The sequence below is a fragment of the Haematobia irritans genome, chromosome 1 (assembly GCF_050003625.1).
Source record: "Haematobia irritans isolate KBUSLIRL chromosome 1, ASM5000362v1, whole genome shotgun sequence".
NCBI classification, from domain to species: domain Eukaryota; kingdom Metazoa; phylum Arthropoda; class Insecta; order Diptera; family Muscidae; genus Haematobia; species Haematobia irritans.
The window spans coordinates 272,525,557-272,552,688 of NC_134397.1; the positions used below are offsets into that span (position 1 = coordinate 272,525,557).

General features: G+C 31.7%; 1 protein-coding gene across 1 annotated transcript in view; it reads right to left on the minus strand.

The window, feature by feature from the left end:
* The window catches only part of Ptp99A (Protein tyrosine phosphatase 99A), an 873,279-nt gene that overhangs the window by 379,355 nt on the left and 466,792 nt on the right, over positions 1-27,132 (minus strand). Inside the window, exon 7 of the mRNA XM_075294575.1 lies at positions 12,685-12,799. Coding sequence (XP_075150690.1) covers positions 12,685-12,799 — 115 coding nt within the window. The remainder of the gene's footprint in view (positions 1-12,684; positions 12,800-27,132) is intronic.

Here is a 27,132-nt window from a genome sequence, read left to right on the forward strand (position 1 = left end):
ATAATTATGGACCGATATGGACCAATTCTTGCGTGTTTGTTGGAGACCACATTCTAACACCACGATCCAAATTTCAACCGGATCGGATGAATTGTGCTCCTCCAAGAGGCTCCGGAGGACAAATCTGGGGATCGATTTATATGGGGGCTATATATAATTATGGACCGATTTCGACCTATTTGTGCATGGTCATTAGAGAACATATACCAACACCATGTACCAAATTTCAGCCGGATCGGAGGAAATTTGGATCTCTTAGAGGCTCCGCAAGCCAAATCGGGGGACCGGTTTATATAGGGACTATATGTAATTATGGACCGATATGGACCAATTTTTGCATGGTTGTTAGAGACTAACACCACGTACCAAATTTCAGCCGGATCGGATGAAATTTGCTTCTCTTAGAGCAATCGCAAGCCAAATTTGGGGGTCCGTTTATATGAGGGGCTATACGTAAAAGTGGACTGATATGGACCAATTTTTGCATGGTTGTTAGAGACCATATACTAACACCTTGTACCAAATTTCAGCCGGATCGGATGAAATTTGCCTCTCTTATAGCAATCACAAGCCAAATTTGGGGGTCCGTTTATATGGGGGCTATACGTAAAAGTGGACCGATATGGCCCATTTTCAATACCATCCGACCTACATCAATAACAACTACTTGTGCCAAGTTTCAAGTCGATAGCTTGTTTCGTTCGGAAGTTAGCGTGATTTCAACAGACGGACGGACGGACATGCTCAGATCGACTCAGAATTTCACCACGACCCAGAATATATATACTTTATGGGGTCTTAGGGTATAAAAAATGTACCCTCCCATTTTTTATACCCTAAAAATGTCTGTAGATGAAATTTTATAAACATTTTGTCATTAGATGAAAGTTTATAAAAAGTTTGTCTTTTGACAAAATTTCATGGAAATTTTGTGTTTGGATAAAATTTCGTAGATATTTTGTCTTTGAGTAAAATTTTATAGAAATTTAGACTTTAGGTAAAATTTTATAGAAATTTGCCTTTGGATACAATTTCATAGAACTTTAGTCTACATATAACATTTCATAGACATTTTGTCTTTAGATAAAGTTTTATGGAATTATTGTTTTTAGATAATATTTCATAGAAATTTTTACTTATTGATACAATTTTATAGAAATTTTGTGTTTAGATAAAACTTCATAAATATTTCATAGAAATTTTGTATTCAGAAAAAAATTCACAAAAATATAGTCTTTAGATAAGTTTTATGGACATATTATCGTTAGATAAAATTTCACAAAAATTTTGTCTTTAAATAAAGTTTTATAGAAATATTATCTTTAGATTAAATTTCAAAGAAATTTTTTAGAAATTATTCAATAGATAAAATTTCATAGAAATTTTCTCTTTAAGCTTCGAGCAACAATTGAAAAAGTGAAAAATTGCTATTTTAGGGCGATAATGTAATGTTAATACCGGGCTGTAGATAAAAGTTCATACAAATGTTGTCCTTGGATAAATTTCATAGAAATTTTGTGTTTGGATAAAATAGCATAGACGTTTTGTGTTTAGATGAAATTCAGTAGCTACTTTTTATTTTCGTAGAAATTTTGTATGTAGTTGCATTTTATAGAAATTGTGTCGTTAGATAAATTTTCATAGAACTTTTGCTTTAAATAAAATTTCATATAAATTTTGTCTCTAGATAACATTTATGAGAACTTTTGGTCCTTAAATACTGCTTTACAGAACTTTTGGCATTAAATAAAATCAAAAAAAATTTTCTTTAAGTGAGATTTTTATAAAGTTCCATAGAAATTTTTTTAGTAGAAAAAAGTGCATAATAAGAATTTTATAAAATTCTTATTATGCACTTTGCATAGAAATTGCATAGAAAACATTGCATAGAAATTTGAATTAAAAAAATCATATACATTTTGTCTTTATATAAAATTTCATAGAAATTTGGTTCTGGGATAAAAATTTACTTTTTAGATAAAATTTCATAGAAATTTTGTCTTTGGATATATTTCCATAGAAATATTGTTCTTATATAAAATTTCATAGAAGTTTTGTGTTTAGATAAAATTCCGTAGCTACATTCTATTTTCATAGAAATTTTGTCAGTAGATGCAATTTTACAGAAATTTTTTTCTTTAAATGAAATTTGTATAAAGTTTCATAGAAATTTTTTACTATACAAAATCTAATAGTAAAAATTTTGCATAGAAATTTTGACCTAATAGAAAATTTGAATTTAAAAAAAAAATCATAGTCATTTTGTGTTTATAAAAAATTTCATAAGAATGTGCTTCTGGGATAAAATTTTGTCGTTGCATATATTTTACTTTACGACCTACTAAATGAAAATTCTTCAAAATGAAATGAATATTTTTGATATATAGAAGATATTTGGTGCGCGGAATAAAATTTCAAAATGGTCATGTGTAGGTTAGGTTAGGATAGGTATAGTGGCAGCCCGATGTATCAGGCTCACTTAGACTATTCAGTCCATTGTGATACTACAGTGGTGAACTTATCACTGAGCGCTGCCCGATTCTATGTTAAACTCAATGACAAGGCGTTCCACATTGCAGTGAAACCACTTAGAGAAGCTTTGACACACTCAGCAATGTCACTAACATTACTGTGGTGGAGTAATCCACCGCTGAACAACTTTTTGGTGCTTGGTAAAAACTGGATTTGAACCCACGACCCTGTGTATGCAAGGCGGGCATGCTAATCATTGCACCACGGGGGCTTCCATATTCATGTGTAAGGTTTTATCGTAGTCGTTTGATTTTATCCTTAATTCTATTACGGACTATCGAAACGGTTCTGGGTTGCGTTCGTTTCAAAGGCATTTTACTTTGTTAGCATCTGCACTATCCATTCATAAGAGGAATTATTTTCAATGTTTTTTTTTATTCAGAACAGATTTTAGTTTGGTCTTTGTTTTTGGTTATGAAATTCCGCTTGGTTATTTACAATGCATCAGGTTTTAACAGGGCCTGGTATTGTTGTCATTTTTTTTTAAGTTCTTTTGATCCACCTTTGCTTGGCTACCATATTTTATGCACCGTAAAGAACAAGGATCGCTTACTTTGACCATTGTTGTGGTAGTTGTCTTTCCTTTAGCCATAGTTGTGTTAGAATACTGAGGTTAATTTTTTGTTCTATATCGACTAGAACTTTTTTTTTTAAAGAAAGAGACACTTTGTGTACGTTGTTTTTTTCTATTTTTTTCAGAAGCTGTTGCTTTCAATAGATTTTTTCTTGTGCTTGACAATGTTTCATGCAAAAACGAAGAAAAACCCGGAAACGGAAGCAAAACTGCTTAGAGCGCGAAAAGGCATCGTAACGGTTGCACAATTTGTTTACTCACGCACCAGCGGAGTCCAAAAAAAAGTAAGAAAAAAATATCAGAGAATGAGAAAAAACTCTTATAGGAAATTGTTTTTTTGCCATTGGCATTCACAATTTAAGCCGGTAAGAACTGGAACCTAGAAAGAATCCTCTATTGCAGGGAACATAAATGCCACATTGATGAAGGTAAGCATAAGTTTGCAAATGCAAAAAAGGCCTTAGCTGCAGTCGATATGGAAACAAATGCACAGATTTTAAATTTTCCATTGTGTTTGTGTTGACGGCATTTAAAATTTTCCTGAAATCTTTAAGGTGGACCTGAATTTGAAGAAATCGGTGGTTTGTCCTTATATATCGATCTGATTTTGTGTAATTCTTCACTTATGTTCTGTGGCCCTGGTTTATTTTAGAAAATTTGTATTTGGAAATAGGAGCCACCGTGGTGCAATGATTAGCATGCCCGCCTTGCATACAAATGGTCGTGGGTTCGATTCCTGCTACGACCGAACACCAAAAAGTTTTTCAGCGGTGGATTATCCCACCTCAGTAATGCTAGTGACATTTCTGACGGTTTCAAAGCTTCTCTAAGTGGTTTCACGGGAATGTGGAACGCCGGTCGGACTCGGCTATAAAAATGAGGTCCCTTGTCATTGAGCTTAACATGGAATCGGGCAGCACTCAGTGAAAAGAAAAGTTCACCAATGTGGTATCATAATGGACTGAATAGTCTAAGTGAGCCTGATATATCGGGCTGCCATCTAACCTTAACCTAAACTTAGCGCTAAAGTTTGTATTTTGGTATCAAAAGCTTCGTACACGGAGCCATGATGTAGTCCAAAGATCTTTTCCACACACTATGGATTTTGGTATTGCTTCCGAGAAGCCACTAACGATGAATTTAATGGCGATTTCGATGGGGGAAAAAAGGTTCAACATTCTTGAAATTTATTGCAAGATATGAAGGAAAATATCATAGATTTTGGGTCTTGTAACTCTCACAATATTATGAATTAACAATAACTTTGGAATGACACTATCATTTGGGCAAAAATACAATGAGGGAAAAAGTAGTGTAAGGCGACATATTTTTTGCGAAACGAAAACGCCCAAAGACAAAATTCTCTTTCAAATTTAAAGTTTTCAAATTTGTATTATAATTTATGCCCTGTGCTATAGGCCAAATCTCAAAATTAACAAGTAAGGAAAGTCTAAAGTCGGGCGGGGCCGACTTTATTATACCCTGCACCACTTTGTAGATCTAAATTTTCGATACCATATCACATCCGTTAAATGTGTTGGGTGCTATATATAAAGTTTTGTCCCAAATACATACATTTAAATATCACTCGATCTGGACAGAATTTGATAGACTTCTACAAAATCTATAGACACAAAATTTAGGTCGGCTAATGCACTAGGGTGGAACACAATGTTAGTAATAAAATATGGGAAACATTTAAATCTGAAGCACTTTTAAGGAAACTTCGTAAAAGTTTATTTATGATTTATCGCTCGATATATATGTATTATAAGTTTAGGAAAATTAGAGTCATTTTTACAACATTTCGACTAAGCAGTGGCGATTTTACAAGGAAAATGTTGGTATTTTGACCATTTTTGTCGAAATCAGAAAAACATATATATGGGAGCTATATCTAAATCTGAACCGATTTCAGCCAAATTTGGCACGCATAGCTACAATGCCAATTCTATTCCCTGTACAAAATTTCAACTAAATCGGAGCAAAAAAATTTGCCTCTGTGGTCATATGAGTGTAAATCGGCCGAAAGCTATAGATTGGAGCTATATCTAAATCTGAACCGATTTCAACCAAATTTGGCATGCATAGCGACAATACTAATTCTACTCCCTGTGCAAAATTTCAACCAAATTGGGGTAAAACTCTGGCTTCTGGGACCGTATTAGTCCATATCGGGCGAAAGATATATATGGGTGCTATATCTTAATCTGAAGCGATTTAAATAAAATTTGGCACACTTGACTATAGTACTAATTGTTCTTCTTGTCCAAAATTTTAAGCAAATTAGGTAAAACTCTGGTTTCTGGGGCCATATAAGTCCATATCGGGCGAAATATACATATGGGAGCTATATCTAAATCTGAACCGATTTCTTCCAAAATCAATAGGGATCTATTTTGAGCCAAAACACATACTTGTGCCAAATTTGAAGTCGATTGGACTAAAACTGCCACCTAGACTTTGATTACAAAAATGTGTTCACGGACAGACGGACATCGCTATTTCGACTCAAGAGCCCACCCTGAGCATTTTTGCCAAAGACACCATGTGTCTATCTCGTCTCCTTCTGGGTGTTGCAAACATATGCACTAACTTATAATACCCTGTTCCACAGTGTGGCGCAGGATATAAAAATCACATTTAATATGAATAAACGCTAAATATCTATCCCCAAGAACCCCGCTGTAATACTCAATTTCAAAAATTTTTTTATACCTACACGCTCACAAAAAATCGCTTCTGTAACATATACTCCCAACCATATTTTTCTTCAAGCATATATATTTTTGGGTATTGCCCAAACATTTATATGTTTGATCTCTTCCAATATATAATATGTTTGAAAGCATATTGGTCTAAACAATATATGTTTGGGTAGTCTAAGTTCCAAACATTTTGTATTTTTGCATCCAAATTCAATAATGTTGTCTTCCAAAAAACAATATGTTATTATGTGAACATATAATATGTTTGGAAGCATTTTGTACCCAAAAATATTATATGCTTAAAAAAAATTCTCCCAAACAATATTGTGCTCAAAATTTTATGTTTTTATTTACAATCATAATGAATTATGAAAATAAACAGGTAATATAGGTGCTAACAACATAGGTTTTTGACCTGAATGCTCAAAATTTTGTTTCTGCCCAATTGTATATTCCCCACATCTTTCTCACTTCCACGAGATTTTTTAGTTCTTAGCACCTTTTTCTGTAATACAAACATTGTCGAAGAAATTATTCAATTGTATGATTTTTTTATTTTAATTTTACCTTTTGCCGGACGGGGATTCGAACAGCGGACCACACAGTTTGTAAGGATCAAAGAAGTAGCTGATCAATTGACCAAGGAAAAATAAAATGTTAATTTTGTAATAACAAGCAACAACCACCAACTTAATTCAATATCGCTCCCTGTTAAATAGCGCTCCAAGCTACTAAACACATATATGTTTATAGGCTATTTCTAAATTAATATATGTTTGCATCCAAGCATATTATATTTACAAACATTTTATGTCCCAAACATAATATGTTCTAACATATTAACATATATGTCCCAAATATGTTATGCTAGTTTATGAACATTATATGCTTGCACTCAAAAATATTGTGTTTAAAAATTTGTGTTCCAAACATATAATGTTTATAGCCAAACATATGAAAAACAGTCTTTTTCATCCGTGTATGAACTATTGAAGTATTGGAAATTCAATTTATGAATTTCAAAATAAATAATTTCCAACTAATTAATATATGTATTTAGTTTTTTTTTCTGTTTTCATACAAAAATTAAATCGAGAGCTCTACTATTTAATTTACAGTACCTACTGCAATAAATACCAAAATTGTATTGCCTCAAAGGCATATTCATTTCATTACATTCACAGAATATATTCCACATAATATCAGCGGTAGGACTACTACTTTATTATTTTATAATTTTGTTGGTGACATTTTACCTAGTATTTGGAGAAAAATATCACTAAATGCTAATACTAAGGAATTTTCTAAATACTCATACTAAGGAATTTCCCACAACAAATATTGTTGTGGATTAAACTAATGATGGCAACAACAGCAGCAACAATTCAATTCATATACGCATTTATATTATACCAGATGTTTGCATTATATGGTTATGACATATAAAATAATAACCTATTAAAATTATATGTATAGAAATATTATTACAGTGCCAACAAATCATGTGCATTAGTCAAATTAAATTATTCTCTTTATCCTAGTCCCGAGTCCTCGTATCTCGCACACTCCTCTATCAATGATGATTTTATCTCCATTGGCCTGTTGGGATATAAATTCTCATGTGTGTATGTTGAAAAGTAACGGGCAAAAAAAAAAATAAAAATCTAATGGACATATAATAAAATATTATGTCATATATGTTACAAATATTTGAAAAATTAATTAATTTTATTCCAAAACAAATAAATGTGAGCAAAAGTTGCTGATAAATCCTAATGCCCTGTGAGTTTTATGAAAACTCCAGGATTACTCTGTATTGTTTGTTTCCTTTGGCAAAGGGTTTTTTTGTGATGTTTTTAATCTAAAATTGATAACGTTTTAAAATACATAAAAACCATTTAATATACAATTAAATTTTATTAGATATTTATATACATATATATGGATGGATATTAACATTTTCTTTTAGTTACATTGGCATTTTGTGGTGAAAGGATAATAACTGATGCTGTCTATTTTGATGGTTTTTATTAAAGAATTTATGGAGTATATATTTAAAACTGTTTGAATATTCTTAACCCTTTCACTACCGAAATAAACCTAATGTTAAAAACTTTTATTTTTCTTCTGGTTTTACTTGTACTAACAGCATGTAGAACAAAAATTGTCATTTTGAAAACCTACCTCAATTACTTCAAGAGCTATATGAGCTTGTTCTGAAACTTGATTCATGAATAGTGATCAAATGGCCTTACGAAAATGAGTGTTATTTGGTCTATAATATCTTTCAAAGTGTAAGAAAAAATGCAAGAAAGAACCCGTAAACGTATCAGCTATATTTTTTGTATAAATGTCCATTTACTACAAACATACTGTAGAAAAATTGTCTCAAATTTTCATATTTTTCGTTTATGTTTAAAGATGTTTATAAAAATGTTTTTTAGACCCCACCAATATCGACAAAATTTATAGTTTATTTAGAGTAAAGCCTCTACTTTAAAGTAACATCGAGAAAGAAATCGAAACTAAGCGGGAAAATAGAATTTGGTGTCTTATTCGAATGTCCTTCTAAGTGGACATCGGTAGTGAAAGGGTTAAGCGGGTTTTTCCAAATTTTAAATATATTTTTTCTTAAATTAACTAAAATTTTCTTTACTGGAGGGTTCACTGTTTTTTCACTGTAGCTGGATTTTTTTAGGGGTTTTTACTGTTTGCTAGATTTGTTAGATCTTTGGATTTTTTTTTTTGATTTTTCAAAATATTACCCTCCGAAGAATTCTCGCTACGTAACAGGGTCCAATTAAAAACCCTTTTTAGCGTCGCCAAAAAAGTAGTGAAAATGTTCTTTTTGGATCCGGAAGTGCTGTTAAATTGGCGGAAGTGGTGTTAAACAGGCTTTGCACGGAATTCGCATCACTTCTCAAGGTGTAATGCGAATTAAGTGTTTCGGTCGGAAATTATGTAATTTTGTGATATTTTGTGACGGGGGTATAATAAGTTTGTCATTCCGTTTGTAACACATCGAAATATCGATTTCCGACTATATAAAGTATATATATATTCTTGATCAGGGAGAAATTCTAAGACGATATAACGATGTCCGTCTGTCTGTCTGTCTGTCTGTCTGTCTGTCTGTCTGTTGTAATCACGCTACAGTCTTCAATAATGAAGCAATCGTGCTGAAATTTTGCACATACTCGTCTTTTGTCTGCAGGCAAGTCAAGTTCGAAGATGGGCTATATCGGTCCAGGTTTTGTTATAGTCCCCATATAAACCGACCTCCCGATTTGGGCCCAAGAGGCTTATAGAAATCGTAGTTTTTACCCAATTTGCCTGAAATTGGAAATCTAGAGGTATTGTAGGACCACAAATACGTGTGCCAAAAATTGTGAGTATCGATCCATATTTTGGTATAGCCCCTATATAGACCGATCTCCCGATTTTACTTCTTGCGCTTATAGAAACTGCAGTTTTTATGCAATTTGCCTGAAATTTGAAATCTAGAGGTATTTTATGTATTTTAGGACCATAAATAGGTGTGCCGAAAATGATGAGTCCATATTTTGGTCCATATTTTGGTATAGCCCCCATATAGACCGATTTCCCGATTTTACTTCTTGGGCTTCTAGAATCCAAAGTTTTTATCCAATTTGCCTGAAACTGGAAATCTAGAGGTATTTTCGGGCCATAAAGAGGTGTGCCGAAAACGGTGAGTATCGGTCCATATTTTAGTATAGCCCCCATAAGAACGATTTCCATATTTAACTCCTTGGGTTTCTAGAAACCTTAGTTTTTATCTGATTTGCCTGAAATTGTAAATATTCTGGTATTTTAGGCTCACAAAAACGTGTATCGGATTAAGTTTTTATCGGTCCATTTGGTAATGCCTCCATATAGACCGACTTCACTTCTTGAGGGTGTAGAAGCCAACTGATCATGAAAATTGCTTGAAACTCAATGTAAAATTTCCAGATTTTACTTCTACAGATTTAAGATTTCATATCAAGACGTTATTTTATAATTTTCTTGCACGCTTACAAGAGATGTTATTGATTCCTCTAAAACTCAAACAAAAATGGTTCTTATAAATCCAGAATCTGATATAGTCCTCATAGGTGAAATCTTTAAATTTATCTTCCGGAAGTGTCCTCAAGCCCTCCTGAAATTTCAAAGGAAACCGTAATATTTGGTTCATGGTGGTGGGTATTTAAGATTCGGCCCGGCCGAACTTACTTTTGTATATACTTGTTACAATTTCGTATGATTTTTAATGCATTCTAATGCTTGTAAAATATTTTCAAAAATTCGTAATTTTTCTAGAATGGATTTAGCATTTTTTATACCCTTCACCACTACTGTGGTACAGGGTATAATAAGTTTGTGCATTTGTATGTAACGCCAAGAAGGAAAAGTCTGAGACCCATCGTTTAGTATACCGATCGTCTTAGAATTAATTTCTGAGTCGATTTAGCGATGTACGTCTGTCTGTCTGTCCGTCTGTCTGTCTGTCTGTTGATGTATTTTTGTGTGCAAAGTACAGCTCGCAGTTTTAGTCCGATTGTCCTAAAATTTGGTATAGGGTCCTGTTTCGGCTCACAGACGATCCCTATTGATTTTGGAAAATCGGTTCAGATTTAGATATAGCTGTCATATATATTTTTCACCGATCTGGTCATAATTGGCGTGTATATCAACCGATCTTCTTCAAATTCCGTACATCCGAATATTTTATGAGTCTCGAAGAACTTGCAGAATATCAGCCAAATCGGTTCAGATTTAGATATAGCTCCCATATATAGCGTTCGCCCGATTTACACTCATTTGCCCACAGAGGCCAATTTTTTGCTCCGATTTAGTTGAAATTTTGCACAGGGAGTAGAATTAGCATTGTAGCTATGCGTGTCAAATTTGGTTGAAATCGGTTCAGATTTAGATATAGCTCCCATATATAGCTTTCGCCCGATTTACACTCAAATGACCACAGAGGCCAATTTTTTGCTCCGTTTTAGTTGAAATTTTGCACAGGGAGTATAATTAGCATTGTAGCTATGCGTACCAAATTTGGTTGAAATCGGTTCAGATTTAGATATAGCTCCCATATATAGCTTTCGCCCGATTTACAGTCATATGACCACAGAGGCCAATTTTTTGCTCCGATTTTGTTGAAATTTTGCACAGGAAGTAGAATTAGCATTGTAGCTATGCGTGCCAAATTTGATTGAAATCGATTCAGATTTAGATATAGCTCCCATATATAGCTTTCGCCCGATTTACACTCATATGACCGTAGAGGCCAATTTTTTGCTCCGATTTAGTTGAAATTTTACACAGGGAGTAGAATTAGCATTGTAGCTATGCGTGCCAAATTTGGTTGAAATCGGTTCAGATTTAGATATATCTCCCATATATAGCTTTCGCCCGATTTACACTCATATGACCACAGAGGCCAATTTTTAACTCCGATTTAGTTGAAATTTTGCACAGGGAGTAGAATTAGCATTGTAGCTATGCGTGCCAAATTTGGTTGACATCGGTTCAGATTTAGATATAGCTCCCATATATATGTTTTTCTGATTTCGACAAAAATGGTCAAAATACCAACATTTTGCTTGTTAAATCGCCACTGCTTAGTCGAAAAGTTGTAAAAATTACTCTAATTTTCCTAAACTTCTAATACATATATATCGAGCGATAAATCATAAATAACCTTTTGCGAAGCTTCCTTAAAATTGCTTCAGATTTAAATGTTTCCCATATTTATTGTACTAACATTGTGTTCCACCCTAGCGCATTAGCCGACACAAATTTTGAGTCTATAGATTTTGTAAAAGTCTATCAAATTCTGTCCAAATCGAGTGATGTTTAAATGTATGTATTTGGGACAAACCTTTATATATAGCCCCCCAACACATTTGACGGATGTGATATTGTATCGAAAATTTAGATCTACAAAGTGGTGCAGGGTATAATATAGTCGGCCCCGCCCGACTTTAGACTTTCCTTACTTGTTTATCGGTAAAATTGAAATAATTTGTACCATTTTATTAATTCTTAATCTACTTTTAAACTATTTGAAACAAAAAAAAAAAAAAAATAAATTTCCCATTAAAATATGAAAAAAGTAAAATATAAAAAAATTGAATCAAATGAACTTCCTGTTCAGTTAAAATAAAGAACATCTTCGGGATGACATTTTTGAAAGTGCTTTTAAAGTTGTGACTTAAGAAAAACTTCCAAATATTTTTGCTGGGAACTTAAATGATACAATTAGCTTTTTAATTGCTTTCTATTTAAATAAAAAAAGTCTGTGAATCAGTTAAATTTTTAATTAAATAAATTTGAATACAATTAAAATTTTAATTGGAAAAATTTCTGTGATATTTTTTTTGTGCAAATTCAATCAAATGATAACATCTATCACCAATATCAGTTAAATAGTTTTGAGATAAATAATTATTCGAATCAATTAAAATTGTATTTAAATTGGAACAATTTTAGTGATATTTTTTTCTGGGTGGAAAATATCTGAAACTGTAAAATTTCTTACACATAAGTTGAATTTAGACCGAAATTTTAGTAAAAGACTATTTTAAATGTAATTCTTCGAAAATAGTCAGATAAAAATTCATTTAACTAATGCGAATCTATTATAATGATAATAACCCCACACTTTGGATACAAGGTATTTTAAAAGTTTTAGTTTTTTCTTTAAAATATATAACAGTTAAAAACTCATACATAATTACTAGAGTTTATACCAATAAACTTAATATTATTTAATGCGCTATTTGGTTAGTAATATAAGATTTTAGTAAAAGATCTTCATAAATATCTTAGTTTGTATAATTAATCATAAAAACAAGTACTCACCTCCTTCATCGGTCATCACAAGTATTGTAGTTTCAGGACCCAAACCCTCAGGGTTAAAGACCTGAACTGTAACCTTATACTGTGTATAAGGTTCCAGATTCAATATTTCATGATTCTAAAAAAAGAGAAGAAAACATTTTTATAACCATTACAATTTATCATCATACTAAGAAGACATAGAAAGTAAGATTTTAAGAAAGTTATTATTGTTATTTACTATAAATAGAGACCAGCGTTGCCAGAATTGTTTCACCAAAAACTGCTAGATTTGCCCAAAAAATAGCTAGAAAAAGCAAAAATTTTTGGTATCAAATGTCACATTTTTCATTGAAATTTAACAAACTTAAAAGCTGTATTTCACTTAAAATGCACACACAATTTTTTTTTTATTCAATCACGAAATTAATTGATCCAATTAATTTTTTATTGGAAATGTCTTCAATCACAGAAATGATAGTATCAATTAAAAAATTAATTGAAGGTCAATTAAAAAATTAATTGATCCAATTAAAAAATTAATTGATCCAATTAAAAAATTAATTGATACTATTAATTTTAGTGATTGATTTTGGTTTCAATTAAAAAATCAATTTAATTTTTAATTGAATATTTTTAAAAAATTAATTAAAATTTTAATTGGAAAAATTTTCGTGAAATTTTTTTCTGTGCATATTAATTTAATTATATTCATTTTAATTCTACTTCTGTGAGACTGCAACAATATCTAAGTAATATCATTAGAAAATATCAATATGTTTCGTTTTAATTGGCTTAAATCCGCTGAACTAATGATAAATTCGTGGACGTGTACATTTTTGCTAATTTTATCCAAGAGAGTAAAACCCATTCTTACTGTCTTGCATGTTTATACTGAATAACTTTTATTGAAAAATTATTCAAACACACCTATTTTTGTCCATTTTTCGTAAATGTAATTCCATTCCATTAATAAATAGCCGATTTGTTTTTATCGCTCGTTTAATTATGTTTTGATCCTATCAATACGCCACACTGTGGAACAGGGTATTATAAGTTAGTGCATATGTTTGCAACACCCAGAAGGAGACGAGATAGACCCATGGTGTCTTTGGCAAAAATGCTCAGGGTCGGCTCCTGAGTCGATATAGCGATGTCCGTCTGTCCGTGAACACATTTTTGTAATCAAAGTCTAGGTCGCAGTTTTAGTCCAATCGACTTCAAATTTGGCACAAGCATGTGTTTTGGCTCAGAATAGATCCCTATTGATTTTGGAAGAAATCGGTTCAGATTTAGATATAGCTCCCATATATATGTTTCGCCCGATATGGACTTATATGGCCCCAGAAGCCAGAGTTTTATACCGATTTGCTTGAAATTTTGCACAAGAAGAACAATTATTACTATACACGGATGAAAAAGACTTCATATGTTTGGCTATAAACATTATATGTTTGGAACACAAATTTTTAAACACAATATTTTTGAGTGCAAGCATATAATGTTCATAAACTAGCATAACATGTTTGGGACATATATGTTAATATGTTAGAACATATTATGTTTGGGACATAAAATGTTTGTAAATATAATATGCTTGGATGCAAACATATATTAATTTAGAAATAGCCTATAAACATATATGTGTTTAGTAGCTTGGAGCGCTATTTAACAGGGAGCGATATTGAATTAAGTTGGTGGTTGTTGCTTGTTATTACAAAATTAACATTTTATTTTTCCTTGGGCAATTGATCTGCTACTTCTTTGATCCTTACAAACTGTGTGGTCCGCTGTTCGAATCCCCGTCCGGCAAAAGGTAAAATTAAAATAAAAAAATCATAAAATTGAATAATTTCTTCTACAATGTTTGTATCACAGAAAAAAGTGCTAAGAACTAAAAAATCTCGTGGAAGTGAGAAAGATGTGGGGGAATATACAATTAGGCAGAAACAAAATTTTGAGCATTCAGGTCGAAAACCTATGTTGTTAGCACCTATATTACCTGTTTATTTTCATAATTCATTATGATTGTAAATATATAAATAAATAAATAAAATTTTGAGCACAATATTGTTTGGGAGAATTTTTTTTAAGCATATAATATTTTTGGGTGCTAAATGCTTCCAAACATATTATATGTTCACATAATAACATATTGTTTTTTGGAAGACAACATTATTGAATTTGGATGCAAAAATACAAAATGTTTGGAACTTAGACTACCCAAACATATATTGTTTAGACCAATATGCTTTCAAACATATTATATATTGGTAGAGATCAAACATATAAATGTTTGGGCAATACCCAAAAATGTATATGCTTGAAGCAAAATATGTTTGGGAGTATATGTTACAGAAGCGATTTTTTGTGAGCGTGTAGTCAAGTGTGCCAAATTTTATTGAAATCGGTTCAGATTTAGATATAGCTCCCATATATATCTTTCGCCCGATTTCGCCAAATTTAAAAGAGAATTGTGTCCTAAAAGTATCCTTACTTGTATTCCCTGCTTCTTTGGCTCGGAATCAATACCAACATTTTTAAAGTAAAGACAAAACCTTTGGATTCGGACATGCTTTGTTTCAGTGTAGCCGAACAACGTTTTCTTTCATGTAAAGATACCCATTTTTCAGTTGAATAACTTAACTATAAGGACACTGATAAAAAGAATTTGTCGACTTTTGGGCAAGGAAAACAGTTTATATAAGAGAAATTCAAAAATAGCTAAAACGGCCATGAAAACGAGCCAGAAAAAAGGCAAAAAGCTAAATGCATTTTTTTCCCGCTAAACTACTCCAAAAAAAGCCAAATCTAGCGGGAAAATAGCTAAATTGGCAACGCTGATAGAGACTATTACAAAATATTGTTGACAAAAAGTTTTTTTTCTTTGTAACAAAACTTTTTGAACTTTCTTTACTTTCCTTGTTTGTTGATATTAAGAAGAGTTCTTTGAGATTGCCAATGCATAATGCTAAGGAGAAAATATTTTGCAAGTTTCTTTGAAACTTGCGATTTTGACTTAATATTTGGTTTTGTAAGGCATCTTTATTTTTTTATTTATGACTTTTTTTGGAAAGGAACAAAATATGCTTTTTGAAAAGTAAATGTGGCAAGGAAATATAAATTTGTGCAGGTTCTAATGTTATGGGTGTTGATGGAATTCCCATTAGGTTCATAAAGTTTGTATTTCCTGTGATCTGTGGACATATTTTAAATGTCTTCAATACCACACCCAGAAAAAATGACCCCTTCTTTAACCCTCTAATGCCCAAGCCCGCCTTTAGACGGTCTTCATTTAATAAAGAAGCTTTTAGTAAAACACACCTTAAGACAACAAAAACGGGTAAAATAAAAAGAAAACTTAGTTAAAACTGTTCAAGAGGCTTTGCAACATGTACACACAAAGAAAATTTCATTAAAAGTCCGCCAACGAAAAATGTTCATTGATATAACGAAACATTTTCATTAATACAATGAAAATATTCGTTAATAGTACGAAACGTCACGTTGATTGGCAGAAAATTCGTTATATTAACGAAAAAATTCGTTGTATTAACGAATTTTTTTCATTGGCTGACTTTTAACGACACATTTCGTTAATATAACGAAACTTTTTCTATTAGTGTATTGAATTTTACCGTGTAAATTTTTCTTGTTTAGTTTTCTTGCTTTCGTGTCGTTAACATTGAAAATTTAATCAGCTGGCAAAAAAATTGGGGCATTAGAGGGTTAAGTTAAAATGAACTCATTGTGAAAAAAGTTGAACTTCGTATAGCGCCAAATACATTTTTATTTGTTTGAACGATGTGATTTTCATAAAAATTAGGTAGAATGCATTCCATATATTAGTTAACATTTTCCTATATTTATGTACCACTATACTACAGAATGAAAAAATTTAACTGAATTGAATTCATATATGGAATGATTTTATTGAACTTTTTTCATTAATTTGGACAAATCTTACATATTTGTTGTAAAGATTTTACTTCAAAATTAGAACTGCTTATCTTCGTTTTTAAATACAATTTTATTTATTTGTATAGACAATTTTTTCTTCAATAAAAGCCATGTTTTATTAATATATTAAATATATTTATCAAGAATAAACAGCATCGAAATATTAGTTTATTATTCCACTATTTCTAATTTCCATCTAATGTTATCAACTGTAAAACGTAATTTTTTTTCTTCTTCTTGTGCCTTTCACTTTTAATAAGTTGCTGCCTAACGATTTTGACAATTTCAATGCCTACAAATATAAAAAATCATAAACCAATTTTTTCACGAATGAATGTTATCAGATGAATGAAGGGGTTGTTATTCTGTTGGTGTTTCGTTTCTTTGTACGCCATCACGAATATTATTTATGTTTAATAATTTCCTAAAAACGAAAATTGTTCTCAATAATTTAAAATAACACATATTTAATATATATATTTTATTTGTTATTTATTAAATTATTTCACTATATTATATATTTTAACAATCTCTCCGTATACCATAACAACGCGATTCCAACTAAAAAACAACCCATGCGCAAACATATCGATTACATCGATGACAAGTATCGATTACAGGTAGACAAAAGATATATAGGAAAATTTCCTATTTTCTAACAAAACCTTAAGTTTTGAAAGGATTGAATACTTCTTAGTACGAATGAACTAAAATATATTTCTATGCCAACTGTTATTCGTATGTATGATAAGCTTTCTTTAATTAAGGAAGTCAGAATTATCATTTTATAAGAAATTTTACTAAATTTGAGGAAACTTGGTTTTACTACGGTTTTTGCTTATTTTTACGAATGCTTTGTTATCAGTGAATAAAATTTTCTTGTTCAGTAGTAAATTCTTATACCCAGGAAGAAAGCAGTATTAAAAAAATTCCATGCCTTATTCTAGTTAATGGACTATTCCTAACTGAATTCAGTTTAGGAGTTTTTACTGAATCAAGTAAATTTTATTATTTCACACAAAAATTTAACTTAATGGAAATAAAATGGCTAAACTAAATTAATGAACATTTTTTCCTTTAGTTTCGAAGACACTTTTTTCTGGGTGCATAATTATGACAAGTAAATTTCCCTCGGATTGGAAAACGGCGGGAGTAGTCCCGCTACAGAAGAAGAATACTAGAGGTACTATCCCAGGCGACTGTCGGCCAATATCCATTTTACCTGCTTTGTCGAAAGCCTTTGAATATGTGATTAAGGATACACACAGAAAACAAATTTGTTGGGACAACCAATTCTTTTGCCAACCGATATATTTGGTTCCACCTACTACCAAGAAATAACTGACATAATATGTTACTACAACCAACTGTTGTGTGACATAACTTGAAACACATTTGTTTGGATAACTAACATATGAGTAGATGAACCATATATTGGCAATCACAACCACTTCGATTTATTATGTGATTAGAACAATCAACTGTTGTCTATGCTAATAATATGTTGAATTATCGAGGCAACCAATATTTTGGTATCAGTACTATTTGTTTAGCACGAAAACCGTGCAAAATTTTAAAGAAAACTCATTAAAAATATTTTAAGTTTTTAAATTAATTTATTGTGTATTCATAAAAACGGAAAATAAAAGCATATAAATATTAAATATTTAGTAATCCCAAACAACAAATTCTTCGCCAGTAGCGGATATAGACACATGTGACCAACAATTTACATTAATTTTTTAAAGTCAATAATAGTATTAATACAGTCAGTAGAACTTATTTTATACGCAAAATAGTGATTATCAAAGTATAAAGTTTTTAAAAGCTTAGCTTCTTACATTGGTTGACGGGAATAAATATGGCAATAATATAAACGCGACCTCCTTTTTGTTTCCTGCATAGATTTAATAATATGTTGGATGTAAGTTATATTATCATTTGACCATGAAACATACTTTCAGACAATCCTTCTATTTTGTCTAGATTTTTTTTTTGCATTAAGATCCTTAGTTTTGCTCAGTCTTACAAACACTTTTGAATATAAATTATCCCAGACTGCAATGCTGCTGCAACTTGGATAAAAAGTTGTTACGTCGATCTTAAAAAGTTCAAATATTGATATATCATTTGAGTTGAAGATGGGAAACAAGTTTAAATAGTCGGATGTAGGCAAATCACTATTTTGCAGTAAATGTTTTCTCTCCGACATGCAGTTAACCCATTTGGAAATATATTCCTCATTTAAGATAGTATTATTTTTAACGTATGCGAAATCATCGGATTCATCTGAAAAAAAAAACTAAAATATGTCGAAGGCGTTTAAATGTTATATCAAATTTTACCGTTAAATGAAATAATCCCACTATTTTTAAATTGGTATGTTCGCCGTTTCAATAGACCTGATTTACATAAACGTTTTCTCAAATTATTAAAGGCATCGTAAAGTTTTCCTGAGGCTCGCTGGCCAAAATTTGCTGGACAATAATATATATCTTTTGGTTCCTGTGGCAGAATTTGTATTATTAAATCCTTTTAAAAAATGTAATCGTAGCGTGTTAATCTGCAAAATTAATTATTTATATTGTTAAATGTATTATTATTATTCGTAACTGTCAAAAATTTCAATTCTCTAAGTTTGATTTAAACGGTTATATTTTAAGAAGTAAACTTGGACTAATTACAGCTCTGACATCTGATTTACATTAAAAAATGGAAGGTTAGCCTGGCCTACCACAGAGTTTTAAGCGGAATCTTATGGTAATGGTCGGTTATACATAAATAAAAATATGTACATATATACGCTTTAACTGCATAGTGGCGCAAGTGTCACTTCTATTATTTACTCGAAATGGATATCTTTTTGCAAGATATACTTGATTATTATTTTTGATAGCTTTGTTCTATCTGAATTATCCAAACATTTAACGGCGTTTTCTTGGATCATAATTCGATATTCTATATCTTCTAGCTGCCGAAGAGTCTAAAATTCGAGAAGTTCTGGAGTGAATAATAAATAATAAATATTTGATAGCGTATACATTTAAGTTTATTAAAGAAGCCACTTTCACAGATCCCGTTAATTCTTCACACACTTCTTTCTCTGTTTCTAGTGCATTGTCTAATTTATAGTTTGCAATATCTTGCACATCGCCTTCATTTTCGATTTCATACACCAGATCTTCGTAGTCAATGGTTTCATCTCGAGATACCAATATGCAATAGTATAGAATAAATTTCTGAATTCTAAGATATATATTTCTAACCTTTTTCGTATTCGATAGCTTCGATAAACTATCCTGGAACGCATCGAAATTGGTTTACATAGTCCGCTAAAATATCGTCTCATATTTGTATTTTATTCGCCCCGTCCATGAAATATACAAATCCATTTAGTTTAAAATGATTTTTGACTAAAAGTGGGACGAAATAAATAAAAATGTAATAAAGAGATCCATTTTGTGTGAAGAAAAAGGGTGAATTGTCTTTATTACATATCTACTTAAATTTTGTACGAACATCATAAAAATCATTTGTTATTTTGAGCGACATTTTTCAAAGTTTTCTGTAGTGGTCAAAAGTACTCAAGGGTTAAACCCTAACCGATAGCTCCAAAGAGTCATTGCTTTTAACTTCAAAAACATTGGTGCCCGCAAACATATGAATTTGTAGCAAATTTGTAGCAAACTACGATAACTTAAAAACCGACCAACTTACAAACCTATATATCTTCTACGAATTTCAATAAGTTCCCTATTATGATGATGATTTTTTTTAGCTACGCTATTGACAAATTTCTTTTACCACCGATTTTTTTAGTTAATTTGCGATTTTAACCCTTATGATATGTTGGGGTCATTTGATGACTCACGTCGTATTTTTCATCAGCGCATTTCTTACTGATGGAAAGTAAATAAAAGTTCTTAGTGGCCAGTGCATGCCCCCAACATAATATAAGGGTCAATGGTGATATAATCTGTACTTACTTTCTTTATGGATTGTTTCGACAGTCAGGATTTCTCCAGCTATTTTTAATATATCTTTTTTGCCTTTGAAAACAACATTTAAAAACATCGCCATGGTATATAATCTAAAGAATGCAAAATATATAAAATATTAATAACGTATTTAACACACATATATGTTAATAACGTATTTAAAGATTTTACTTACCTCAGATCCAATTCGAGCACAGAATTTAATGATGTTTTTTTATATTTTTGTATTTTGATTTTTTCCAATTGACGACAAACAGATTGTCAAACATGTTTTTTATTGAACATGCAAAGTATAAAAGAATTGGGTTAAATTTGTTTTCGCATGCGTGATTTATGCGACTTGCAAAGAACATTCGAAGCCGCTTTCGTGGGTATAAATTCTGTGATTTTCTGCATGATATTTGGTTACAAACTTCGACTTCTAAAATTTTTTTAATTATAAGCTCTATAAATTATAGCACCCAAATGATTGTTGGAGCAACAATACCTACAATTTCCATTTATAACTTCGAATCTGTTATCGCAACCAAATTATTTGTTCTGTTGATACTTTGAAAAAACAAATAAGTTGTCATGACAGAGTAAAATAGAACAAATATTTTTTTACTTGCATAGATGTAGAATAACTAATATTTGGTCGTATGTACTACCATTTGGTACCATTGATACTTTTTTGGTTATTCTAACAATAAGATAAAAGAAATAACTGACAAATAGTCCACACAACTAAATAATATGAGTTCCAACAATCTATCTGTTATCCTGCTCGAATTCCAACCAATCATTTCTCTGGGTGTACAATTACTGACCATTTGGATCGGTTTTCTCTTGTTGGGTCGTGCCAATCTGGATATCGCAGGCATCATAGTACAACCAATAGTAATCTGCCATCGATACTCGCTGTATTAGATTTAATTAAGGCCTTGGATTTGATACATACTAAGCTCTATTACCAATTCTTTTTCTCTGGTACATCTTGTAATTTGATGTCTTCTTTTCTGTTACGACGCTCACAATTTTTTTAAAATAATGGTCAGAACTCGAATTTGTGTGATATTTGTTCCTCAAGGTTCTATAGTAGGACCAATCTTATTTATGCTTTACATAAATGGTGTAGGACAGTCCGTAACAAACTCCGACATATGCATTTATGCAGATGATGTACAGCTACTTGTTATGGATGCTATCCATTCTTTGCCTCGGCAACATGATAAGGATTAACCTCGAGAAGACTAAATGTGTGACATTCGGAAGGTACCAAAACTAACAACTCAGTGTTACTGTTCAGAATAACACAATAACTTTTTCTACACTGAAAAAATATTGTCGTGAGGCCAAAGATTTCATGTCCTTAAAATACGAATGCAAATTTTGCTTAACATAGAAGACGCATTTCTCTAATATAATTTCTTTTCCTTGTCCAAAAATCGATAAACTTTTCAATGAAGTCGTATTGTCCCTACACAAAAAAAAAAAATCTGATTCAGTCACGAAATTAATTGATCCAATTAATTTTTTAATTGAAATGTCTTCAATCACAGAAATGATAGTATCAATTAAAAAATTAATTGAGGGCCAATTAAAAAAAATAATTGATCCAATTAAAAAATTAATTGATACTATTAATTTTTGTGATTGATTTTTGTTTCAATTAAAAAATTTGTTGATTCAATTAAATTTTTAATTGAATATTTTTTAAAACTCAATTAAAATTTTAATTGGAAAATTTTTCGTGAAATTATTTTCTGTGTATAATTAAGTAATTTGACTTAGAAATGGGTATCATAACATGAAAGAAAACAAGTATATACAGCACTAAGTTCGGCCGGGCCGAATCTTAAATACCCACCACCATGAACCAAATATTAGGGTTTCCTTTGAAATTTCAGGAGGGCTTGAGGACTTGAGGACACTTTCCGAAGATAAATTTAAAGATTTCACCTATGAGGACTATATCAGATTCTGGTATTATAAGAACCATTTTTGTTTGAGTTTTAGAGGAATCTGGAAATGTTACATTGAATTTCAAGCTATTTTCATGATCAGTGCGCCTTCTACACCCTCAAGAAGTGCAGTCGGTCTAAATACCAGAATATTTACAATTTTAGGCAAATCAGATAAAAACTACGGTTTCTAGAAACCCAAGGATTTAAATCGGGAAATCGTTCTTATGGGGGCTATACTAAAATATGGACCGATACTCACCGTTTTCGGCGCACCTCTTTATGGTCCTAAAATACCTCCAGATTTCCAATTTCATACAAATTGGATAAAAAATACGGTTTCTATAAGCCCAAGACCCCAAACCCGGAGATCGGTCTATATGGGGCCATACCAAAATATGGACAGATACTGACAATTTTTGGCACACGTATTTGTGGTCATACAATACCTATAGATTTCCAATTTCAAGTAAATTGAATAAAAACTGCGGTTTCTATAAGCCCAAGAAGTAAAATCGGGAGATCGGTCTATATGGGGCTATACCAAAACATGGACCGATACTCAGCATTTTTGGCACACCTCTTTATGGTCATAAAATACCTCTAGATTTCAAATTTCAGGCAAATTGGATAAAAACTACGACTTCTATAAGCCCAAGACCCCAAATCGGGAGGTTGTTTTATATGGGGACCATACCAAAAAATGGACCGATACTCACAATTTTTGGCACACGTATTGGTGGTCCTACAATACCTCTAGATTTCCAATTTCAGGTAAATTGAATAAAAACTACGGTTTCTATAAGCCCAAGACCCCAAATCGGGAGGTCGTTTTACATGGGGACCATACCAAAACATGGACCGATACTCACAACTTTTGGCACACATATTTGTGGTACTACAATACCTCTAGATTTCTAATTTCAGGTAAATTGAATAAAAACTGCGGTTTCTATAAGCCCAAGAAATAAAATCGGGAGATCGGTCTATATGGGGGCTATACCAAAACATGGACCGATACTCACCATTTTTGGCACACCTCTTTATGGTCATAAAATACTTCTAGATTTCAAATTTCAGGCAAATTGGATAAAAACTACGATTTCTATAAGCCCAAGACCCCAAATCGGGAGGTCGGTTTATATGGGGACTATAGCAAAACCTGGACCGATATAGCCCATCTTCGAACTTGACCTGCCTGCAGACAAAAGATGAGTTTGTGCAAAATTTCAGCTCGATTGCTTCATTATTGAAGACTGTAGCGTGATTACAACAGACAGACAGACAGACAGACGGACATCGTTATATCGTCTTAGAATTTCTCCCTGATCAAGAATATATATACTTTATATAGTCGGAAATCGATATTTCGATGTGTTGCAAACGGAATGACAAACTTATTATACCCCCGTCACCATTCTATGGTGGTGGGTATAAAAAATGTTGGGCTAAAGTCAACTAGACTTTAATGATTCATAAAAATTCTTTAAAATTAATGAAATTGTCTTTAAATTTGTTGTCTTTTTGTATCTTACACTACAAAGCAAAAAATCGTTCAAAAATAGGACATGTTTTTTAACACTATGTTGTTAAATGTTTTTTACTTGAAACATAGCATAATTTCTACTGGAAGCCTGAAAATAGAGTTGTCGTTAGTTCGGTTTTAAAGGACTGCTATCAAAGTCCTTTAAAGTCCTTTATGAAAGTCCTTTAAAAACGAATATGAAGAAAAAAAGCTGAAAAAACGAAAAATTATAATTTGCTTCCTAGAAGCAAGAACACAAAAACTTAATTTAAAGGGAGTTGTGTCTTAAAAATACCCTTACTTGTATTCTCCGCTTCTTTGGCTCGGAATCAATACCGAAATATTCAAAGAAAAGACAAAATTTTTGGAACCGGCCATGCTTTTTTTCAGCGTAATAATTAAATTTTTTCATAATTGGTTTTATTAGGGAAAGTGCGCTTTAATTTTAGTTTAGGATATCTATATATAAGTCGCATAAATTGCATTTCTATCAATATGTACAATTAGTAGTGTAGTCAAGTGTGCCAAATTTTATTGAAATCGTTTCAGATTTAGATATGGCTCCCATATATATCGTTTGCCTGATTTACACTCATATGACCACAGTGGCCAATCTTTTACTCCGATTTAATTGAAATTTTGCGCAGGGAGTAGAATTAGCATTGTAGCTTTGCGTGCCAAATTTGGTTGAAATCGGTTCAGATTTAGATATAGCTCCCATATATAGCATTTGCCCGATTTAGACTCATACGGCCTCAAAAGCAAGAGCTTTGCCATGATTTGCTTAAAATTTTGCACAAGGAGTACGTATGAGTAGTATCGTTAAGCGTGCTAATTTTGGTTGAATAGCTCCCATATATATCTTTCGGCCGATTTACACCCATATGACCAGGCCAAAATTATTCTCCCATTTATGTTTTTTGCTGAGATAGAAGGATTATTATTCTAACTATGCATGTCAAATTTGGTCAAGATCGGTTTATATTTAGATATAGCTCCCATATATATGAACGCCAGAGTAGGGGAAATATGGTAGAATGTTTCATATTTTAGACCCATTTTCAATGGGAGTTTCCTCCAATTGATTCGATAGTTTCCACATAGAATACATTTAATATGTTATTTAAGTGTGTCATCTTGATCTAATATGACGAATATACCCACATTTTACACAAAATTCTGTGATGATTTCCCCATAACGTAGTCATATCCTACACAGTGTAATGTCAACCTTTCCACAGAATGGTTGAATTTTCAATAAACCTCCCGACTTGTGGAAATATCGCCCGAATTGCCCAAATAATATATCACAACCCACAATTGACCACATATGTTGGCGAGATTTAACCAATATTGTAAATATTACTCAAATTGTCGTATATATGTATATGTTTCATCCCAGGATGTGAGCCGATTTAAGTTTTAATTCTAGCGATTTTGTAGAAGTAAAAAAAATTGTCTCCAAATCGTTTCAGATATAAATATTTATATATAGGAATATAAATTTAAATAATAACTCCCAAACAATTTGAAGGAGTTGATATGGTAACACAAATTTTGGTATACATAATGGTGAAGGGTATAATATAGTCGGCCCCGCCCGACTTTAGACTTTACTTACTTGTTTTTTAATTAATTTTTCACCAAAAAAAAAAAAAAAAAACAAACGGAAAAATAATTCGCACAAAAAATTTCATAAATTCTTAAAATTTGTAAATTTTACCACAAATATGCCCATCTTGATCTTCGTATGACGCTAAAGACATTCTTGAGATTTTCTTTATCAACACCGCATGGTATAGTTAAAAATTAACAAAATGGCAACCGTATGAAGTATCTTGAGGCCTACCTTTTGCTATAGATAGAAAAATTGTAAAAATTAAGTATGTCGTATTTGAATAGAGATCTTCTGTAAATACCAGAAAAGTTTAAAAAATCTCAGTTTTCAACTTTCAGTAGCTCTCTCTCTCTCTCACATACACACACACACCACCACCACTTTACCAAACGCACGGTATAAACGTTAATCGGAAATTGAGTTTCATTCCCTTTAGTGCATTTAGTTTTTTCTTTTTGGTGTGAAAGTCTGTTCGTCCTTGTGATTGAGAATTTTTCATGTTTGAAGATTTTCCGCCTTCGCATTCACTTTGTGATTTGGTGAGAGGAAGTAAGTAAGTTGAAAAACTGACTTTTAAAAGAATCAACGTAGCAGAGTCCTTTGTTAAATGGATGGTTGGCTCACTCGCGTTGGGGGTCACATCATCAGCGTCAAAGATAACTCCGACACAAAGATGCGCTTATTTGAAAAATTGCCAAAGAACTTTTACTTCTTGCAAATGACACAAAGCACAAAAAAAAATACTTGCAAAGTTTTTACTTAAAATAAAGATTATCCCATGGATTGAAGTAAACGAGTGGAGCAAACAATAAAGCCATTCAATTCTAATGCATTGTTACTTTAACAGAGATGAGGGAAGTTTCTTCCTTTTTTTTTGTTTTGCAAAGGAACCCTAATGAAAGTAAACATAATTATTAGTTGCAAATATTAGTAGATGTGACAAAAACCATTTTCTTTTAACTAGAACACAAAGATTTGATAAGGAATTGAGTCCACTTTGTTAACAACAGAGAAGTAAAGAGAGAGAGTTCTTTTTAATTGGTATCATGAGTTTAGGGTTTCATTTGTTCGAAAAGAAACTTGGAAAATTAAATATTTCCAGAATAGCCTTAATGTCCACGAAATCAGGAAAAAAATGAGTAATTTAAAGCAAAATATTTAAGGAAATTGGGAATAAGAATCCAATTAGGTAATGGGTTCCCAGTTATGTTTTTTTTATACCCTGCGTCACACTGTGGAACAGGAAATCGCTTCAGATTTAGATATAGCTCCCATATATATCTTGGAAATTTGGAAGAAATCGCTTCAGATTTAGATATAGCTCCCATATATATCTTTCGCCCGATATGCACTAATATGGACCCAGCAGCCAGAGTTTTATACCGATGTGCTTGAAATTTTGTACACACATAACACTTAGTCGTATAG